This window comes from Mobula birostris, chromosome 15 (assembly GCF_030028105.1).
Source record: "Mobula birostris isolate sMobBir1 chromosome 15, sMobBir1.hap1, whole genome shotgun sequence".
Taxonomy (NCBI): domain Eukaryota; kingdom Metazoa; phylum Chordata; class Chondrichthyes; order Myliobatiformes; family Myliobatidae; genus Mobula; species Mobula birostris.
In genome coordinates this window covers 18,830,932-18,853,132 of record NC_092384.1, presented here as the reverse complement: position 1 = coordinate 18,853,132, position 22,201 = coordinate 18,830,932, and the positions used below count along the sequence as shown (strand labels likewise).

Sequence of the window (22,201 nt, the reverse complement as noted above, 5' to 3'; positions counted from 1 at the left end):
TCTATGATCATATCAACAAATGCTTGAACATCAACAGCATCCCTGTGACTGTCTTCTGTTGTTGGATCCACAGCTCTGGAAAGTGTGTCAGCTGTGTACATGAATTTTCCAGATGTGTATGACACATTCAATGAACACCTTTGCAATTTGATCACCATTCTCTGAATTGGCAGTCACTTAAAGGTTTGTGAAACAATGCAATCAGAGGCTTGTGATCAGTTTCAACATCAATAGATTGCCCTGACACAAACTGATGAAATCTCTCGCAAGCAAACATAATGCTGAGCAATTCTTTTTCAATTTGGACATACCTTGTTTCTGGATCAGATAATGAACGAGGTGCATATGCCACTGGTAGCCATTCCTGATCATGTTTCTGGAGTAATACTGCCCCTAAGCCAGCTTGAGATTTTGATGGGTCTCTCAGCATCATAGAGTTTCAACACAGGTTCTTTAGTGCGCACTTTCTTGAGATTTTGCCATGCCTTCTCCTGTTCATGATTCCAGTCCCATTTGTTTTTCTTTTCTGTTAGCTGCCTCAATGGAGCAAGCTGTTGCGAAAGATTGGGTATGAATCTTCCCATGTAGTTGATCATTCCCATAAACCTTTGAACATCCTTTTTCCACTGCGGTCTTGGCATGTTCTCAATAGCAGAAATCTTCAGTGAATCAGGACGCACACCCTCATTGCTGATGATATCACCCACAAAGGTAAGTTCGGTCACTCCTAGCTGACATTTGTCTTTATTCAACTTCAGGTTTGCCTTGCATGTTGCCTCTAAGACTTGTCTAAGTCTGGCGTCATGCTCTTGTTTAGATGATTCCCAAACAATAATATCGTCCATGGAAGTATCTATGCCCTCAATGTGCTCATACAGCATGTGAATGGTTTATGGTGCACTTCAGGAGCTGATGCAATTCCAAACGGAAGCCAAAGAAAACAGTATCTGGCAAAAAGAGTGTTAAAGGTACACAACTTTGAACTCGATTCATCTAGTTTAAGTTGCCAGAATCCAGACGATGCATCTAATTTACTAAAGTACTTTGCATTTGCAAACTGTGACATAATTTCTTCACAAACAGGCAATTTGAAATGATCTCTTTTAATGGCTCGATTCAAGTCTCTTGGATCTAAGCAAATCCTCAGTTTTCCATTTTTCTTATCAACAATGACAACTGAATTGACCTATTCGGTTGGTTCATCAATTTTTTTATGACTCCTAGCCGTTCCATTCTGTCAAGCTCTGTTTTCAGTTGATGACGTAATGCAAAAGTACATGGATGTACTACGGGTGGCATTGTGTTGTCAATTTTAATCGTGTGCTCTCCTGGAAGACAACCAAGCCCTTTGAACAAGTCCTCATACCCTTTCATCAAGTCACTGTATTCTGACGCTGTGTCACTGTCCAGGACTAAGACTCTTTTCACAAAATTCAGTCTCTCACAGGCAAATAAACCCAGTATTGACTGTACATTTTTTGGCACCAACACAAATGAAAGTGTGTGCACACTATTTTTGTGTGATACTTTTCCCACACATGTTCCATTAACTGGAATGTCTGCACCTGAATACCCAGTCACTTTTATATTTGTCTTATGTAACTTTGGTCTTGGCTTTAGTGCATTAAACTCAGATTCTACAAGAACATTTACTTGTGCTCCAGTATCAAGTTTAAACAGAATATTGTTTTGGTTCACCTGGAATGGAATAGTCCAGTCATTCTTACTTTGTTTTCAGAAAGCACGTCTATATAAAACTCAAGTTCATTTTCAAGCACTTCATTTACTTGTTTTATTTTCTTTCTACTTCTGCAACAGCATGAAAAATGATTACTTTTACCGCAGTCGTTGCACATGTTCCTATACGCTGGACACTGTTTTTGCCAATGCTGCTGCCCACGGCGATCACATAGCTTTTTTCTCTCAGATGACATCTTGCTCTCTGTCAGTTTTGTTGTGCTTTTATTATTTTTTCTAATATGTTCGCGCTTTTTTACAGCATCTACGTTGCAGTTCTCAATGAAAAGTTCTTTAGCTTGTGACGTCACGGCTTCTGAAGCTTTGCAGAGCATCAAAGCTTTTTCCAAGTCTAAGTCTTGTTCTCTTAACAGTCATTCTCTCAGACCATTATCCCGAATGCCACAAATAATTCTGTCTTTAATGAGAGAGTCTGTCAGTTCTCCAAACTCGCATGTTTTACACCAGTGTCTCAACTCAGTAACATATTGATCAATAGTTACACTAGCTCTCTGTGTACATGTAAAAAATATGCCTTTCGTACATCACATTACGCTTCAGTATACAAAATGCTTCAAATTTGTCCATTATCGATTCCAACTTTAAATTATCTCCATTTTCAAAAATAAAATGATTATGTACCTCAATTGCGTCATCACCTATTACGTGGAGTAGAAGCACAGCTTTAATTTTCTCCAGTTTTTCATCAGCACCGATCGCTGATAAATACAGTTCAAAACGTTGCTTAAATTTCCTCCAGTTCTCAGCTACATTCCCAGACAATTGAAGTGTCGGTGGAGTTTCAAACCTTCCATTTGTAAGACTGTTAGTGACACCAAAACAGTCCAAACTCTTCTTTAATCTTCGATTGTCCTGCATTAGGCAACGTATTATTCTTCCAGAACAACTTCTGACACCATGTTGTGTTCTTTATATTTATATGTACTGTGGGTTACAAATAAAGAAACATCTTCTGGAAGAAATAGAACTTTTATTTACAGCAACAACCAAACCACGTTTTTACAGTACCATGTTCTCGATCATTCTATCATTTCTGTGCATGCTCAGAACTCTCTGCAATCACGTTCTGACATGTCATATCACCACAGTCAGGTTGCTGTGGTATTCCCAGAGGTTTGGGAGATTGTAGTTGTCTTTACTGAATTGTAGTCACAGATTGAACATTATGAACAGTTTATATTCCCACTAATTTCTTGCTTTGGAGATGAAATTCAAGAACATAATATAATTAAGTATTTATTTTAGTCTTGAAAATAAAGCTCTTAGAAGAAAAAATGCATGGAAGGAAATGGGAAGTAAATTTTAAATTTGAAAATCTGGAAGATGTGAATGGAGACTCAAAGCTTAATCAGCATCTGAACTGACTTTGTATTGAAATTCTCTACCAGAATTATCACTAATACTTTACAATCATATTTCACAGTTTAGAACTTTTCTTCACAAGAAGCAGGTCCCAACCTCCATATCTGTACAGTGGTACATATACACTGTTGTATAGAACTTGAACCTGTCCCATACTGTGAACTTACAAAATTAGAAGAATAAGTTTTTTTTAGAAATAATACTATCAAATAAGGTGCAGTTCTTGCTAAGTTCAAGTGAGGTTTTTATTCAGAAGATATCTAATTGTCTCAAAGGGTTGAGAGTGACCAAAGTTGAGAATTAATTTGAGAGAATAATTTATTATCCTAGACACAGGTTCAATAATTGAAGACTGGGAGATTGTAATGCCCATGTTGATTGGTGTGAATGTTGTGGGGGCATAGGCCATTGATTTTCTTACTAGTCTCACTAAATGTTGTACTGAAGTGGCTACCAAGAATTAGTGAAATCAAGAAATGATTTTTGATTTGATCTTTGTCACCTCACACATAAACACATCTGAGAAGAACTCTATGGAGTATGTGATCAAATGGTTTGCATTCCTGAAATATCACAACACTGGATTTGAAATTTTAACTGCTGCCCTCCCTGAAAACGTCATAAGCAATACACGTGACAATTTTATCAACAATTGTTACAGATTATTAAAAAATTATTCAAAAAGCCACCTTCTACCTGTTTTTATACAGTATTTGCATAATGTTGTGATTTGTCAAAGTATTTGAGTATAAGGCCAGTGAAGATTGAGATAAAAGGTTTTTTAAGATGGAAGTAGACCTGTGACACACATTGCATTGCTTTTTGTACTCTGTACACTATCACTTACATTACGGAGCTCAAAATTAGTAGGACTCTTGCCCAGCCATTTCAAATATAAGTCCTAGATGTGTCACGTATAGTGTACTCCATGAAAGAACTGGAAGGGAACTGACTTCCAAAAAATATGTAGAAAAGAATGAGGCATCACTAATCATTTGATTAAAGAAAACAAGTAACACAATGACCTTAACTGGAAATCGAAGTAATTCTTTTTTTCAAAATATTATTGAACAGCCATTTGGTTTTAAATGCCCATGATTAATACCTGTGCTATGGACACTGAGGAAACAGTTTTTGATTGGAAATCAGTCAGTATCGACTGACCTTTTTGGTCATCTTGGATGATTCATTTTAACAGGATCACCTAGCTTAGACCTTCTCATCTGTGTTCATCCTTTGAACTGATAAGTCTTGAAAGCCAGGAAGAACCTTAAATGGTTGTTGTCCAATCTCTGCCAAAGTTTTGCTGTAGATAACATTTGTGATAAATAGGTGTGATGCCTGAGAGAAAATGACACCATAGTAGTCTTCGACCAGATGCAGTAAAACTGATGATCTGGTGTTGTTTGCAGATCCTGATGGTCTAGTAGTTGGCTCATACTTCAGTCTGGAATGTGAGCCGGGTCTCCAGAGAGTGAGTGAGATGTGCAGAGAGAGTGGTGGTCCCAGAGCAAGGACTGAATCGTTTGCCAGGAATGCAACAACAGGCAGTCAGTGCTGGGGTCAGGACTGCTTGTATACTTTATGTCCCCTTTAACTTACCCGATTCATAGAAACATAGAAAATAGGTGCAGGAGTAGGCCATTCGGCCCTTCGAGCCTGCACCGTCATTTATTATGATCATGGCTGATCATCCAACTCAGAACCCCGCCCCAGCCTTCCCTCCATACCCCCTGATCCCCGTAGCCACAAGGGCCATATCTAACTCCCTCTTAAATATAGCCAATGAACTGGCCTCAACTGTTTCCTGTGGCAGAGAATTCCACAGATTCACCACTGTCTGTGTGAAGAAGTTTTTCCTAATCTCGGTCCTAAAACTGAAGAATTAATTATACTACTGTGTAATATGTAATAAAAACTGAAATGGAGGTGTGTTTTGTATTATTAGGAGTGCAGTAATCCTGTAGGTTTACTGGTCCAGCACTTGCAAGGACCAAAAGGTATTGGAGTTTTTCTGTACAGGTCCTCCCAGGTTACAAAAGTTTTCCACCAACTATTTGTAACCCAAACAGCTTACAAGTCAGAAATTCAGCTGCACATTGAGTTCCCACAGTGACCACAATCCAAAGATGCCTTTAGCCCAGCAGCCAACAAATCTACCCCATTGGTTTTCCCAGGGCTTGGTTCTTATGTAGGGGCTATACATAAGCTGGGAAAGACCTGGCGTGGTCATTGAAGGACAACCAATGCCCGTGCAGGAAAGTGGATACGCTTGTCTGGTTGGTGCATGGATGATAGAATGTCCTGAGTAGTGGGGAGAGGAGTGATCCATCCATCTGTTGGGATACACTTGAACTAGATACTGATTTTCAGTCACATATGTAAAAACTTAACAAACACCAAAGTTTATTATCAACCCATTTTCTTTTCGGATTATCTGAATCAAGCAAATCCACTGGTGAAACACTACACCTTGATATGCATCCATTCTTGGACAAGCTGCAACAATCTTTAGCTTCTGGTACATGTTGCATTACCTTGCTATAATCTCCATCCTATTCTGTCTCAAACTGAACCAGACTTTTCATCTTATTCAGCCCTGAACTGAGCTTTGGCCACTCCGAACAAAGATTGCCCTTTCCCGCCTGGGTAACCCAAGGACAGGAGCAGGTGTCAGTCCCTCAGATCTGCTGTATCCTTCATTATTCATCCATAGCTCAATTGCACCCACCTGCCTTGATTCTGCAACCTGTAATGTCTGTGTGTGGCAAAAACAGCCTCCTCTGCGGCACCATTGTTGCTGATGTTCTCACCTTACATTAAAAATATTGGAAATTGGAGCGGGAGGCCATTTGCTCTTTCGGGTCTGCAGTGTCATTTTCTTGGGCTCAAGAATGATTGTTCACCTTTATATTTTATACTTTATTGTCGCCAAACAACTGATACTAGAATGTACAATCATCACAGTGATACTTAATTCTGCACTTTCCGCTCCCTGGATTACAAATATTAAAAATAGGAAAAATTAGTAAATATTAAAAATTTAAATTATAAATCATAAATAGAAAATAGGAAAATGGAAAGTAAGGTAGTGCAAAGAAACTGAGAGGCAGGTCCAGGTATTTGGAGGCGACGGTCCAGATCCAGGTCAGGATCCGTTCAGCAGTCTTATCACAGTTGGAAAGAAGCTGTTCCCAAATCTGGCTGTATGAGTCTTCAAGCTCCTGAGCCTTCTGTCGGAGGGAAGAGGGACGAAAAGAGTGTTGGCTGGGTGGGTCGTGTCCTTGATTATCCTGGCAGCACTGCTCCGACAGCGTGCGGTGTAAAGTGAGTCCAAGGACAGAAGATTGGTTTGTGTGATGTGCTGCACTATGTTCACGATCTTCTGCAGCTTCTTTCGGCTTGGACAGGACAACTTCCGTACCAGGTTGTGATGCAGCCTAGAAGAATGCTTTCTACGGTGCATCTATAAAAATTAGTGAGGGTTTTAGGGGACAGGCCAAATTTCTTTAGTTTTCTCAGGAAGTAAGGGCGCTGGTGGGCCTTCTTGGCAGTGAACTCTGCTTGGTGGGACCAAGTCAGGTCATTTGTGATATTGACCCCGAGGAACTTAAAGCTTTTGACCTGTTCCACTTGCTCACCACCGATGTAAATTGGGTCGTGCGGTCCGCTACTCCTTCAACAACCAATTCCTTCGTCTTGCTGACGTTGCGGGATAGGTTATTGTCTTCGCACCATGCCACCAGGTTCTTAATTTCCTCTCTGTACTCAAACTCATCATTGCCCGAGATACGGCCTACAATTGTTGTGTCATCAGCAAACTTATATATTGAGTTTGATGGAAACTTGGCTACACGATCATGGGTGCACAGTGAGTACAGCAGGGGGCTGAGTACTCAGCCTTGTGGGGCACCGGTGCTCAGAGTGATTGTAGAGGACTCGTGACGGACCAGATCCAGCAGTACGACTGATCCCACACAATCTAGGGCAGGGCAGCAAGTTCTTTGCCAGGACTCCTACCTCAATCTAAACACCAAAGGCTAGGCAGGACGTAGGCGATTCAAGGGGCACGCCGGCATCGCTTCTCAGCTCAACACTCTTTTCCTGCTCTGTCCTCATAGCAACACAAAACACTGGAGGAGCTCAGCAGGTCAGGCGGCATCAGGAGTAAACAGTCAATGTTTCGGGCTGAGACCCTGCTTCAGGACTCTATCCCCATATCACTCGATTTTCTTGCACCCAGAGACTTATGAGTCTGTTTTGAATGAACTCAGTGACTGAGCCTACCCAGCCATCCATAGTAGAGAGTTTCAAATCTTTACTCTGTCTCTCTCTGACACATACACAATCTCTCTCTCTCTCTCTCTCTGACATACACAAACTCTAACGCACTCATCTCAATGTAAGTACTCCAGTCCTTATTCTGAAACTGAATGCTGGTTTCTGACTCCTCAGCTATAGGAAACATAACCAATCCCCCCCCCCCCCAAGTCCTTTAAGAATTTGAAATTTTGATGAGATCTTGAAAGAATGCAGGCCTAATTGACTCATTGGCTCCTTATAAGGCAAAACCACCATCCTAGGACAATCCGGCTGAATCTTTATTGCATACTCTTTGTGTCACATATGTCCCTTTTTTCAGGAAAGTTTCATCAGAAAATAAAGTGAACATATAGCAGGTATGGGCAATTGGAATTGAGATATTCATATAGAACGCTCAGAAGGCAACCTGAAGAAATTAGCAGGGCGAAAGTGGATTGTGAATGTCCATGGTAAATGAGGTTTGAATAGAATCCAAGATGTTCCATTAGTATATCAGGCACAAGAGGGTAGCCAGGGAAAGAAGGAGTTCCTAAAGTGGAGGCAGGAGCTGTAGGCAAGGTGATAAATGAATACTTCTGGATTCTGCAAGCAGAGAGATGTGAAGGTGTCAAGTGATAGGGGACACAAGACTTAACAAATCCCTAGTGTCTGATGATACCTTTCCCAGATTGCTATGGAAAACAAAGGAGGAGAAATCTTTGTTAGCCACACGTGCTGGAAGAACAGAGGTTAGCTAAGGTTGTTTCTTTGGGATAGAGAATAGCTGAGGTTATTTCTTTAAGATGGAGGACAGGTGAAGTTGTTCTTTTTGGATAGAGGATAACTGAGACCGTTCCCTTAGGATAGAGGATAGCTGAGACCGTTCCTTTAGGACAGAGGATAGTTGAGACTGTTCCTTTCAGATAAGCAATAGCTGAGACCATTCCTTTAGGACAGAGGATAGTTAAGTCCGTTCCCTTAGGACAGAGGATAGTTGAGACTGTTCCTTTAGGATAGAGGATAGTTGAAACTGTTCCTTTCGGATAAACAATAGCTGAGACCATTCCTTTAGGACAGAGGATAGTTGACACCGTTCCCTTAGGACAGAGGATAATTGAGACCGTTCCCTTAGGATAGAGGATAGCTGAGACCGTTCCTTTAGGACAGAGGATAGTTGAGACTGTTCCTTTCGGATAAACAATAGCTGAAACCATTCCTTTAGGACAGAGGTTAGTTGAGACTGTTCCTTTAGGAGAGACGATAACTGAGACCGTTCCTTTAGGACAGAGGATAGTTGACACCGTTCCTTTAGGACAGAGGATAATTGAGACTGTTCCTTTAGGACAGAGGATAGTTGAGACTGTTCCTTTAGGAGAGACGATAACTGAGACCGTTCCTTTAGGACAGAGGATAGTTGACACCGTTCCTTTAGGACAGAGGATAATTGAGACTGTTCCTTTAGGACAGAGGATAGTTGAGACTGTTCCTTTAGGAGAGACGATAACTGAGACCGTTCCTTTAGGACAGAGGATAGTTGACACCGTTCCTTTAGGACAGGATAGTTGAGACTGTTCCTTTAGGAGAGACGATAGCTGAAGTAGTTTCTTTACTTAGAAAAGGCAGCAGCAATGAGCCGGTGAGTTTTGCATCAATGCTAGGGGGATTATTGGAGAAAATTCTAAGGGTAGGGAGCTGATCAGGGATAGTTAGCCCCTCAAATTTAATTGAGTGTCATTTTTGAAGAGTAATGATGAGGACTGACAAGCAAGGCAGTAGAACTTTACCTAAATACATCTGACAAAGTACTGCATGGTAGTCTGGTTCAGATGGTTAAGGCTAATGGGAACCAATGTAACCTAACTATTTGGATCCAAAATTAGCTTGGTGATGAGAGGCAGAAGGTGAAAGGATGTTTTTCTCTGGCTGGAAGTCTGTGAACTCAGCTGTGCTGCAGTTATCGTTGCGGGATATTTGTTGGAGACCAGGATGTAAATGTAGCAAAATGTATGACAGAAAAGTTGTTAGTGTTTTGAATAGTGAGGAAGATTGTCTCAGGCTACAGCAGAATATAGATCAGATGGAATGTTGGGTGGTGTTGACAGCTGAAATTTAATCCTGAGAAGTGTGTGGTGATATATTTGAGAAGTCAAACAGGTTGAATACGCACAGTAAATGATAGGGGACACTAGGCAATGTCAAGTCCATAGTTCCCTGAGAGTGACAACATAGGAAGATAGGGTGGTGAAGGGGGCATGTCATGTGCTTGCCTTCAAAGGTCAGGGTATAGAATCTAAAAGTTGGACATTATGTTGCAACTTTGCAAAACACTGATTAGAACACACTCAGTGCTGTGTGTGGTTCCACTTGCTACACTGAAGGAAGTGATTGATAATTGGAGTGGTGAAATTAGGTACAATCAGCACATTTGAGACATTTAGACAGGCAAGACATAGAATGATATGGGCCTAATGTGGGCAGGTGAGATTAGTGTCAATTTGGGCATGTTGTAATGAAAGGCCTATTTCTGTGTTGTACAACTCTGAGATGGAAACCATACACAACACACCTGGAACAATATCACCGATGCCCAATAATAATTGCATTAAGACGTTGTTACTCTTGTACTCAAATCTTCTTGGAATAACCGGCAATATACCATTCAGCTTCTAAATCCCTTGGTGCACCTGCTTACTGGGTTTCAATGACTCTTGTACGTGGATATCTAGGACCCTTCAAAATCAACATTACCCAATCTCAGCATTTAAAAAAAATACCGTTTTTCTGTTTTGTGCACCAAAGTAGATAACTTCATATGTTTCCACATTATTTATATCTGTCATAGTTTCATCTGCTCACTCAGATTTTCTGTATCACCTTAAAGCCGCATAACTTCCTCCTCCCCACTCTCAATCCCTCTGAGTTTTGTATCGCTATCAAACATCAACATCAAGTACCACGATGTTTGGTCAACTCTTTGATAATATTTGAATAACTAGAGCCAACGCATTGATCACTGTGGCACCCTACTCTTCACAACTTGTCAGTGTGAGAAAGTTTTGCGCTAGCTCGTTGTTGCAATCCTAAATCTATATCCTTGTGGCTTGGTAATTCTAATGTTCAATACTAAGTTCCATTCTCACCCATAGTTCAAAGCCTTTGAGTAACTTGGAAATATCCCAGTTGAAGCCTATATCCAGATTTGTAATGGTAAAATAAAAAATTGCACTTTATTAAACAGAATTGCAGTTAGCACTGATATTTCATGGTTACAAATCATGGATTGGTCCTATTTTGCTGAGCAGAAATTAACTTAATGTCTGTGGGTTCAATGGAAAGGTAACTCCTTGTGAATACTACAGCAGAACTTGTGTTTGCCGTAACCTAAAATTCTAGAATATGTGATATAAGCATCTCTTCTCTGTCAACAACAATCTGGAAGTACACCAATAAATATTTTTCATATTTGTAAATCAAAGAATTGGAGCATGCAAAGTTTGGTTCTGTGATGTAGCCTTGGAGCATTAACTGCATGAACTAAGAGCAAACTATACAGCATGCAATTGGCTGACTGAGTTAAATGGTTCCTAGAATAGAACAGTCCATTGTTGTCTGGTAATGCAAACCATAAGTTCAAATGCCACAACACATAGCCAGACATCTCATTATGCTTCAAAGTAAAATTACAGTTCTCAACCTCAGTAAATTCTTGTGTGGGGGATGCTTTCAGTGATTCCACGAGTTGTGCTTCTAAAAATTTTATAACCTGTTAGTACTTTTGCTTTAGTCTCCAGCCCATCTGTTTCTCCCTTATAAATTTTCCAGTTCTAATTAAAGTTAGACTCACAATGTCTTAGCCCAGCCTCTGCATTTACATTGAGTCTGGATTTCAAGAAGGTTTCATTGAAATTGAAACCAGCGGTTTCTGCTCCAAGCTCCACACACCTTTCAGCTGCCTTCAGATTATTTTTGCAAGGCAATTTCACCAACGTGATGCAATAAGTTGTTATTAAAAGGCAGACTTAATAGTTCACCATAGAAAATGAATAACTTTGCTATTGCTTTTAAAAATTAGGAATTGTTTTTGACTTAGTACAGTAGATCACATGGGGAGCAAAGATTCATCCAAAACACTTTATATCACAGAAAAGACGGTCCTCAGCAATGCGAAGTCACATACACTAGCAAATCTTACTCCTTCGTAAAGCTACCACTTTATTTCCATTGAGGCACATTTCATTGCTGCAGTGCATCTTTCTGCTAGTTACAGCTTGATTTTGCTTTGAGATCATGATTGGTAGTTCCAGGCCAATGTGAATGAGGCAGTGCTAATTTTCCCCAGGGTGGGTCCCATAGTCTGTGTTTTGTGCGCCATTAGCTGAAACTGCAATATATTCTGGTTAGTCTTTTCTCCATTGGGCTTAAGGTTAGTCTTTTCTCCATTGGGCTCTTCCTACAACATGAAGAATGGATGATTAGCAGTTATTATTATGACCAATTGGGAAACATGTATAAGGAATTCTTGTTCAGTGTTCAACGAAATTTTATTATCAAAGTACATGTATGTCACCATACATAGCCCTGAAATTCATTTTCTTATGGGCATACACAGTAACACAAAAGAATCGATGAAAAACTGCACCCAACAGAATAGACAAACAACCAGTATGCAAAAGACAATAAAATGCGCAAATACAAAAGAAAATAATAAATAAATAACCAATGAATATCAAGAACATGAGATGAAAAGTCCTTGAAAGTGAGTTGATATGTTCGGTGATGGGCTGTTTCTTGTAGAAAGGAGTGCAGTAGAACATAATCTAATTGTTAGCTTTTTGCCAGTGAGCTACAAAAAGAAATTGCTTAGCTCTGCTTCTGCGTGACTATGGGCTGTAATACATTAAATTAAGGCCCAGAGTGACCTTTGATGACTGGAGAGGTGTGGGAAAGCACCCTCTCCAGTGGATATAATCTTATTGTGCCTTATTGACTAAGACTCTATATTCTGTGCCAAACCCGTTCTATAATGAGCGTGTCTGATCTTTGTTATTTTGCAGTGGTGTACACTTCAACTCTCAGGCTATAGCTCCAACCATAGAGCAGATTGACCAGTCATTTGGAGCAACTCATCCTGGAGGTAAGAGATGTGTGTTAAAATATGAACTTGCCTGATGAAGTGACCAGTAAGGCTTTGGAAGGGATACCAAAGAAGTCTGCCAGGATGCCGCTGGACTAGAGGCATGATGTACAAGGAGAGGTTGGGAAAACTTGGGTTGTTTCCTCTGGAGTGTCAGAGGCTGAGGAGAATTTATAAAATGATGAGGGGCATAGATCATGTGGATAGTCAAAATCTTTCTTCCCGGGTAAAAATGTCAATTGTTGGAGGACATGCATTTAAGCTGTGACGGTAATATTTTAAAAGGAATTGTGAGTGTCAAACTTTTTATGCAGCGAGTGATAGGCACCAGGAACAGGTGTCCAGGCTTAGTGGTAGAACTTGATATGGTAGAGGTATTTAATATGCTTTTAGATGAATATGCCACAGATATAGATCATGGGCAGGCAGAAGAGATTTAGCTCAATTTGGCATTCTATTCGGCATGGGTATCGTGTGCCGAAGAGCGTGTCCCTGTGCTGTACCGCTCTGTGTTCTAACCAGGTGAGCACTTGACTGAAGAGCAAGACCCCACTTTGGAAGGAGTGATGGTTCTGTCGTGTGTTGCTCCTACAATTGTAGTTACAAAGTTGAACGTGAATTACTCTGCTGCAGTGGTGAAAGTGACAGGGACTCTAAATGCTTCCATTGTAGGGTTGTGCAACAGTGTCAGCTTTGAATATTGAATCTGTTATCACTGTGGTACAGCCTGTCCAACTGCTTCCTCATAGCTCCAGTGACCCAGATTCTGCCCTGAATCCCAGGTTGCATCCATGTGCAGTTAGCACATTCTCCTTTTGACTGCATGGGTTTACTCCCAACATTCAGATGGCACTGGTGAACCTTGGCAACATGTTGTGGGCAGCTTACAAAACTTATAAATATAATTCTTTTGAACTGCTCTCACTGCAATCTACAGCCTGTAATTTCCGTATAAGTAGCATACTTTTGAACTGTCTTAACGAACTAGCGATGTCACAATCTTCTGAAGGGTTTGGCGGACTTAACTTTCAGGCTTGGTTTAAACGGACAAAAGTACATCACTGCTGCCAAAAGAGAGGGAGGAGGGGTGGGCTCCAAGCCAGGCTAAAATGAACGGCATGAAACTTCCTCCACCCAGCATCTTGTTAACAAATGTACAATTGTTGGAGAACAAGATTGAGGATCTAAGGGCAAGATTGCTGTATCGGAGGGAAATGTGGAATTGCTGTGTTCTCTGTTTCATGGAGACATGTCTCACTCTGGATACATTGGTAAGGTCTGAGGGCTTCTTGGTACACAGGATTGACTGGCCTGCTGTCTCAGAAAAGGCAAAAGGTGGGGTCTGTGTTTCATGATAAAGTCTTTGTGGTGCTCAAACATAGCAGTCTTGCCGCACTCTTGTTCCCTTGACCTGGAACATCTAATGATTAAGTGCTGACTGTCCTACTTACCAAGAGAGTTCTTTCTGTGACCCTGACTATAGTTTACTTACCGGCAAAAGCCAACATTAAGCAGGCACTCGAGGTATTGAGTGCTGCCATGAGCAAACAAGAAACAGCCTATCCCAATGCCTTTCAAATCATTGTCAGAGACTTCAATCAGGCTTGTTTGCAGAAATTTCTTTCCAATTATCATCAACATACCATCTGCAGCACCAGCAGTCCCAACACATTGAATCTACTGAACTGTGATAAGGAATGCCTGCTGTTCCATGCCAAGATAGCATTTCAGGAAAACTGGTCACTTGGCTGTCCTTCTGCCTGCATACAGGCAGAGGCTAAAGAGCAAGGCTCTCAGGATAAAGACAACAAAGAGGTGATCGTGGGAGGTGGAGGAGCGGCTATAGAATTGCTTCAAGTCAGTGGATTGGGCTGTGTTCAGAGGAGCTGAATGAATATATGACGGTTGTCACGGACCTTATAAAAACAGTTGTAGACAAGTGCCTTTACACAATATCATTCAGAGTCTTTCCTAGCCAGAAGCCCTGGATGAGTCGTGAGATCCTCAATCTGCTGACGGCCAGATCAATGGCTTTCAGGTCTGGCAACAAAGTAAAACACAAGAGGTACAGGTATGATCTCCAGAAAGCCACCTAGCGCAAAGTGGCAATTGCGGACCAAACTTGAATCACTGAAGGATGCTCAATAGCCGTGACAGGGTTTGAATGCCATCACCTCCTGCAAAGTAAAACCATGTGACATAGGTGACAGCAGGGCTTCACACACAGGTGAGCTCAATGCCTTTTATGCTCGCTTTGACTGTCAAAACATGGAGACGCCCTCACAAACTCCCACAGCCTCCTGTGATTTCAGTCTCTGAGGCTGACGTGTGAGCATCCTTCAGCAGAGCGAACCTACATAAAGCATTTGGCCCAGAAGGGTTACCTGGCTAAGCACTAAAAATCTGTGTAGATCAACTGGCTGGAGTGTTCTCTGATATCTGTAACCTCTCGGTTCGGCATTCTGAGGTACCCACCTGCTTCAAGCAGGCGTCAATTCTACTGGTACCTAAGAAGAACATGGTAACTTGCATCAATGACTATCAAACAAAAGAAAATCTGCAGATGCTAGAAATCCAAGCAACACAGACAAAATGCTGGAGGAACTCAGCAGGCCAGGCAGCCTCTATGGGGAATAAAGTACAGTTTACGTTTCAGGCTGAAACCCTTCGACAGGACTATTGTCTAGTACCACTTACATTACAACAATGAAGTGCTTTGAAAGGTTGGTGATGAAGCATATCAACTCCTGCCTGAGAAGTGACTTGGATCTGCTCCAATTCACCTGCTGTCATAACAGGTCAATGGTAGATGCCATTTCATTCAACCCTGGACAGCAAAGTTACATACATCAAGATGCTCTTCATTGACCACAGCTTGGCATTCAATACTATCATCCCCTCAAAACGAATCAATGCTTCAAGATCTTGGTCTCAATACTTCCTCGTGCAACTGTATTCTTCATTTCCTCATTTTCAGATCCCCATTATTATTTCAGGGGATCTGTTCTGAGTCCTGCAAAGTGCCATTGCAGAGGAAGCATGCCAGCATCTCTACTTTCTTAGAAGTTTGCAAAGGTTCAGCTTGTCATCTTAATCTTTGACAAAATTCTTTAACTGTGTGACTGGTACTGGTATTGACTGGTATTGGAACACCAATGCCCTTGAGCAGAAAAGCCAACAAAAAGTGGTGGGTACAGCCCAGTCCATCACAGGCAAAGCTCTCCCACCGTTGAGCACATCTACACAGAGCGGTGTTGCAGGAAGACAGCATTCATCAGCAAGGACCCCACTATCTAGGCCATGCTCCCTTCTCACTGTTTCCATCAGGAGGAAGGTGTGGGAGCCTCAGGGCTCACACCACCAGGTTCAAGAACAGTTATTGCCCCTCAACCATCAGGCTTTGAACCAGATGGGGTAACTTCACTTGCCCCATCACTGAACTATTACCACAACCTATGGATTCACTCTATCTCATGTGCTAGATATATATTACTTATTATTATTATTATTATTATTATTATGGCTGTATTTTTTTCAGCTTAAGCTGGTAAAACCTGTGGTATGAGCATAGCTAAGCTCACTCATTTCTCAATTGCTAAAAGCTTTCAGATTATTCTAGTGGTGTTTAGTATTGTGGCTTTCTGGAGATTTAGATAAATATTGCTGTGTAGGCCTAATTGTTTAATGCTATTATGTAATGACCTTGGGATGATACCAGTTGTAGATGTTACTATCGGGACAATGTTTCAATTTCCTCTTTTTACTGTTTGTAATTCAGCATATTTCTTGTGTTTTACACTTACTGAGTTCTGTGAGTTCTTCTTGCTTGTTTTCCTGTATTATTATATCCAGACGGTTATTATGGATTGTCCTAACCATATCAATGAATTGGTTGTAGTATAATTTGAATGACTCTGACTCTAAAACTGGATCAGGCCTGTTTTTATAGTGAAGTACGGTGTCTTTTATGAGTTTGTATTTTAATGCAAGATTTTGGTGCATAATGTTTGCCACTTAATTGTGCTTGTGTAAGTAATCAGATTGAGCTAAACTGCTGCAGGATCCTCTAAAATGTTGGATTGTTTCTGGTTTCTCTTGGCACTTTTTACATTAATTGTCTTGAACTTGTTGGTCCTTTACTATGTATTTTTGATAATTTTTGTTGTTAACCACCTGGTCCTGTATTGCCACAAGGAACCCCCCTGTTTCTGCCGTCTCCAATATCTGAGCCAGGTGTTCAACACTTCCTTGTTGACATCTAGTCTGCTCAGATCGTGGGGATGTCTCCCATGGATATAGTGATAGTTTCTTCATTTGTCTAGGTTCTGCTTTCATTTAAGTTTAGTGGTGTGTGCTACTTTATCAGAATTGCATATGTTCACCTGGAGTGCTGAATCTTGTTTTCGTTGATGAAAGTGTATTCTTAGATGTTATCTGTTTGTTGTGTAAATTTTTATGTCTATTATTCTTCTTCTTCCTTCTGCCCTAGGTAGTGTTAATCTAAGTGTGTTCGAGTGTACATAGTGATTTCTAAGATTTGTCACTTCATTTTGTTATTTTTCTTTGTAAGTTTTCTAGATTGGTTTCAGACCAAGATATTATGCCAAAAGAATATGTTATTATGGGTATAGCAAATGTGGTTATTGCCTTTGTTATATTTTCACTATGGAGCTCTGGCAGATTTTCTTAAGCCTTGAAGCAAATTCTGTCAAAGGTTTTCCTTCTATCACAGTATGATCTTTTTTGCTTGTTAATGTCCCAAATACTTATGTTTCATACTCATCCATTGATTCTGCTCTACCCTCTTGCTCTGTTTTATGTTCTGCTAGCTCTATTGCACCTTTTTATGTTTAAGGTTGTGCAGTTGTCTAGTTCAAAGTTCACATATATATCCTTTGAAAATAGTTCAGCACTATTTGACAGGTGACATTCTTCAGATGGTCCACAAAACTGTTTCTTTCACATCTTTTATGTCTTTTTCTTTTAAACGTGGTTCTGGTGTAAACTTAAATTCGCCAGACCAATAACCACACCACAAACAGTTCTCTACTTTATCCTTTTTACCAGTTTATTTGTTTGAACTCAGCCGGCAAGAAGTTCAAAGCCCAACACCATAGGGACAGGTTTCCTGTCCCTTAGGTGGCTCGTGACGAACTTCTGTCTAACATGCCGAAATGTTACAATTTATAGAACTAGTGAAACAAAGAGCACTTAGATAAACTGGTATTCCCACCAAGTCTGTTGGAGCAAAACTTAATTACTTAGATAAGAGAGCCCACTAAATCAAAGTTTTAATTACAGACAGATGTTCATTCTTGTCCTTATCAGTGAGTCCTCCCTTTTTCCTGAAACAAATGAGGGAACTTAGATCAGTGGTGCGAAACCGTAAGGCACGGTGTGTGTAACGTGTGAACCCAGCCCCCATATCATTCTCAAGAGACACCTGTGAGTCGTTAATCTAAACAAGCCAAAGGCAGATTCCTCAGTGAAGGACAAACAGAAATTGTACACTATTCAGAACAGAGCACGCATAAGTTGGCACTTAATTTTAACCAGTTATTTACAAGAGTCCAAGAATCATTTCTTACTTCCCCAACACCCTTAAAACTTCATCACTGGTACTGTTGCAGCCTGTGATCTACAGTCTGATGGTGTGTTTTTGGGTCAATTGAGAGATCTGGCACTCTGTTGCCTCCGAGAAGCTCCTGGCAGGCGAGCAACCTCAAGGCCAAGAAGTTTGGAGATGGGGGGCAATCCCGTAATTGACTCTATTTCTCGCTGATCTCACTGATTAAAGGATCGAGGAAGATTGAAAACATCGAGATAGGCGCAGAAGGCGGGCGGGGGTTCAGCTCTGTCTACCAGCCTCTCGCTGCTGCTGAAGACTGATGTCTATGTGTGCCGGTCGTTCTCTTCTCTCTATCTATCTCTCCCCCCTCCCCCCTCCCCCTCCCCCCCTCCCCCCTCCCCCCCTCCCCCCCTCCCCCCTCCCCCCCTCCCCCCCTCCCCCCTCCCCCCCTCCCCCCCTCCCCCCCTCCCCCCTCCCCCCCTCCCCCCCTCCCCCCCTCCCCCCTCCCCCCTCCCCCCCTCCCCCCTCCCCCCCTCCCCCCTCCCCCCCTCCCCCCCTCCCCCCTCCCCCTCTCCCCCTCCCCCCCTCCCCCCTCCCCCTCTCCCCCTCCCCCCCTCCCCCTCTCCCCCTCCCCCCCTCCCCCCTCCCCCTCTCCCCCTCCCCCTCTCCCCCTCCCCCTCTCCCCCCTCCCCCTCCCCCCTCTCCCCCTCCCCCCTCTCCCTCTCCCCCCTCTCCCCCCTCTCCCCCCTCTCCCCTCTCCCCCTCTCCCTCTCTCCCCCCTCTCCCCCTATCTCTCTCTCTCTCTCCCTCTCTCCCTCCCCCCCCTCTCTCTCTCTCTCTCCCTCCCTCCCTCCCTCCCTCCTTCCTCAATGCTGTTGGAGAATGGTGCTGGAGCAAGGTTTAATCAACACTATTTATGGATTGGACTGTAGTTCACATGATGTGTTTTTCTGGTTTATGGTCATTCCTTTTTCTATTGCTATTTTTGGGCAACCTTGAATCAGGGTGGTCTGCAGATAATGAACACTGAGCTGAACTGAATGTGGACTCTTGGATTTTGTGTTTTCGTTCGTTTGTTCTTGTTTTTTGCCTGAGGGATTGGTTGATGTTCTTGCCATTTGTGTGATTTTTTTTTGGAGGGGGCTTTGAATGGGTTCCATTGTTTCTTTGTTTCGTGGCTATCTGTGGAGAAGATGAATCTCACGGTTGTGTACTGCTTACATACTTTGTTAATAATTGTACTTTAAATCCTTTGAATTAATTGCTTTAGCTTTACTAATGAAGGAGCGTATAATTTCAAATCATCCATGCATAGAAGGTGTATCAAGGTATACAGTGATTCATTTGGTTGTTTCTGATTTGATACTCTATTGTCGTCTGATTTGGTAAATTAGAGAGTGGGTTGAAAGCTAGACTAAACCACAGTGGGCATAGAGAATCACCCTGATAAGTGCCTCAGTTTATTTTGATAATGGTGCTTCTATTTTGGTTGTTTATAAATAGATGATTGTAGTACGCTAATGCTTCATCAGATTTTGTAGGAATTTCACAAGTATTGGATGAAATTTTTATTTATATATATATATATATATATATATATATATAGTAAGAGCTTCTATTTTCCATGTGTGGAACTGAATCAAATACTTTTTAGTAGTCAATATGACAACATGAAAATTTTCTGCTTTTCCTCGGAGCTTGATTTGAAATTACGGAATCTATTATCAGTTCTTTACATCCTTTCATACCCTCACAGCATCCTTTCTGCTCTTCTGTAAGTATATGGTGGTTATCTAAGTGAGGGGTGATTAGATGCAAGATGCATGTTATAATTTTTTATATATAGCTTGTAAACAAGTAATGGGATGACATTTTGATGGGTCATTGTGATTTCTCTTTCAGGCAAGAGGTAATGTTTACCTGCTGTTAAAAATTCAGGCACTTTTTCGTGATTTTTAAGAAAATTGTTGATATGTATTAATAGATGTGGATGAAGATAAGTAAATATTTTATACCAATAATTATGAATAATATCACTGCTGGTATGTTTTCAGTTGAGAGTTTTTTGTATAACTATTTTCATCATAACCATTGTAACCAGGTGTTTGTATGTCCTCAATTGTGCGAGTGTGTTCTTTGTCCTCTCTAATCCAGCTTGCTTCTTGATTGTGCCAGACTTTAGGCCAAAAGTTCATCAGCATCTTCATGATTTTCTTGTTTAGCATTGTTGTGGTCTTTAAGTTGGTTTCTTTCTAGATCTTGTGCAACTTTGTGGTTTATTTGCTTTAGCATGTCTATAGGGATTAAGTTATTGCATTATCACTATGCTGATTTGCTATTCGTTGTGCATTTACTTGCGTAATTGTATATTGTGCTATAATAAAGTGACAGGGCATTGCTTTTTATTCCTACAGTGAGGTATTTTGTTTCAGCCGCCCCTAAAATAGAGAGCAGACGCTGACCAACACCACCCAGTCTGGGTACAGATGTGCCTGGATTTCTTTCTGTTTTGGTCCACGGGTGGTATTTTATTCCCTCCCTGCCCAGCATATCTGCAGAAAACCGCTCATGGGTTATTATTTTTTCTCTTCATGTACTTACAGTTTTTGTCTTTTGCACATTGATTGTTTTTCCATCCTATTGGGGATGGTCTTTCATTGATTCCATTGTGTTCCATTGTGAATGCCTGCAGAGTTGTATATGATGACATGTATGTACTTTGATAATAAATTTACTTTGAACTTTCTGCTGGGATGTGCAGGTTGGTAGTTTAATTGGCCTTTGTGTGTGCAGATGAGTGTAGAATTTGGAAGGACTTGATGTTAAGATGGGAAAATAAAATGGGAGTAGTGTTGGATTAGTGTAATATGGAATTATTGGGCTACAGGGCCTGTTTCCATACAATGTGAATATGGTTCTGTAATTGAAAATACTTGCCTCAGGTGTGCTTTTATACACCGAGTGGCCACTTTATTGGAGTGAAGAAGTTCCCCCTCAGGTTCCCCTTCAGGGAAATAGATGGAGTAAAGGGGAAAGGCTTGTACCTTTACTTCTCTCAGCTGTGGGATAAGATCATGGGTGCAGATTTAAAACAATTTTTGGAAGTACGAAAGTGGGAAAGAAAATCCAAATGGTGATGATGGTTTGGAACTCACAGGCCGTGGCAGCAGAGACCCTCGTTATATTTTAAAAGTTTGTGATGTATTCTTGTAAAGTGGTGACTTGTGGGACGGTGGATCCTGTGTTGGAATGGAGATTAGGCTGCTGGCATTTTACTGACTGCTACAGAGCAGCCACAGTGGGTGCTCCCTGTGTTGTAAAGTTTAAACGAGTTTTAACCATCAGTGAGTGCCTGCATGATGCGCCTGCCATTACTGAACGGCTGGCATTTCATGGGGCTTGTGTGGTGTGAGTGGGGGGACCGATGAGTAATGATTGAGCGTGTGATGAGGTAGATGGATTGTAAAAGACTGTTGCTGGGTAAATAGGGTGGCTGTATCATATGGATTTCTGTGTAAGGTAGTGGCATCATTCCTGAGACATGAGCCTTCAGTGACCTTGACCAAGCACGTGAAGGTTTTTTCTGCAGCACTGCACCCATGCTCTTGGGTTTTTCTCCATTGGTTAATCTCTCCCTTCGGCTGTTGCTTAACAGTTTACATTACTTGTTAACCCCTTTAATGCCGTTGTTAGCTTCTCCCTCTTCCTTCTCCACCAAGTAAACTGTGCTTTGAGGCAGTGCAATTATACTGAGTTTGTCACAATGATAGAAGCAATAGGCATGACACTCCTAATAACAGCTAAAGCTCTTCTGGTTGGATTTTCTGATTAATACAGTGTGGAAGCTCTAGGAGAGAGTACACACATGAAAGAAAAGTGCACAGTAAAGTGTGAATTAACAGGGTTGAATGAGCATTGACGTGCAGGTCCGGCCCAGCTTGTAATAAGCCACACATACGAGTGAGCACTTTGGAGAGTGGTGCTATGGTTTTGTAAGCTGCTGCAAGGCTGTCGGCATCTCCTGCAACGTGGGAATTCGATACACTGACACATTTCCGATTTGCCAACTGTTCCGG

The 22,201-nt window shown here is 41.5% G+C and overlaps 1 protein-coding gene across 2 annotated transcripts in view; it reads left to right on the top strand.

Annotated features, from left to right (window-relative positions):
- Window positions 1-22,201, top strand: part of phaf1 (phagosome assembly factor 1) — a 126,142-nt gene that overhangs the window by 73,311 nt on the left and 30,630 nt on the right. For both annotated transcript variants that reach the window (XM_072279396.1, XM_072279397.1), the window contains exon 5: window positions 12,477-12,556. In XM_072279396.1, the coding sequence (XP_072135497.1) occupies window positions 12,477-12,556 (80 nt within the window). The remainder of the gene's footprint in view (window positions 1-12,476; window positions 12,557-22,201) is intronic.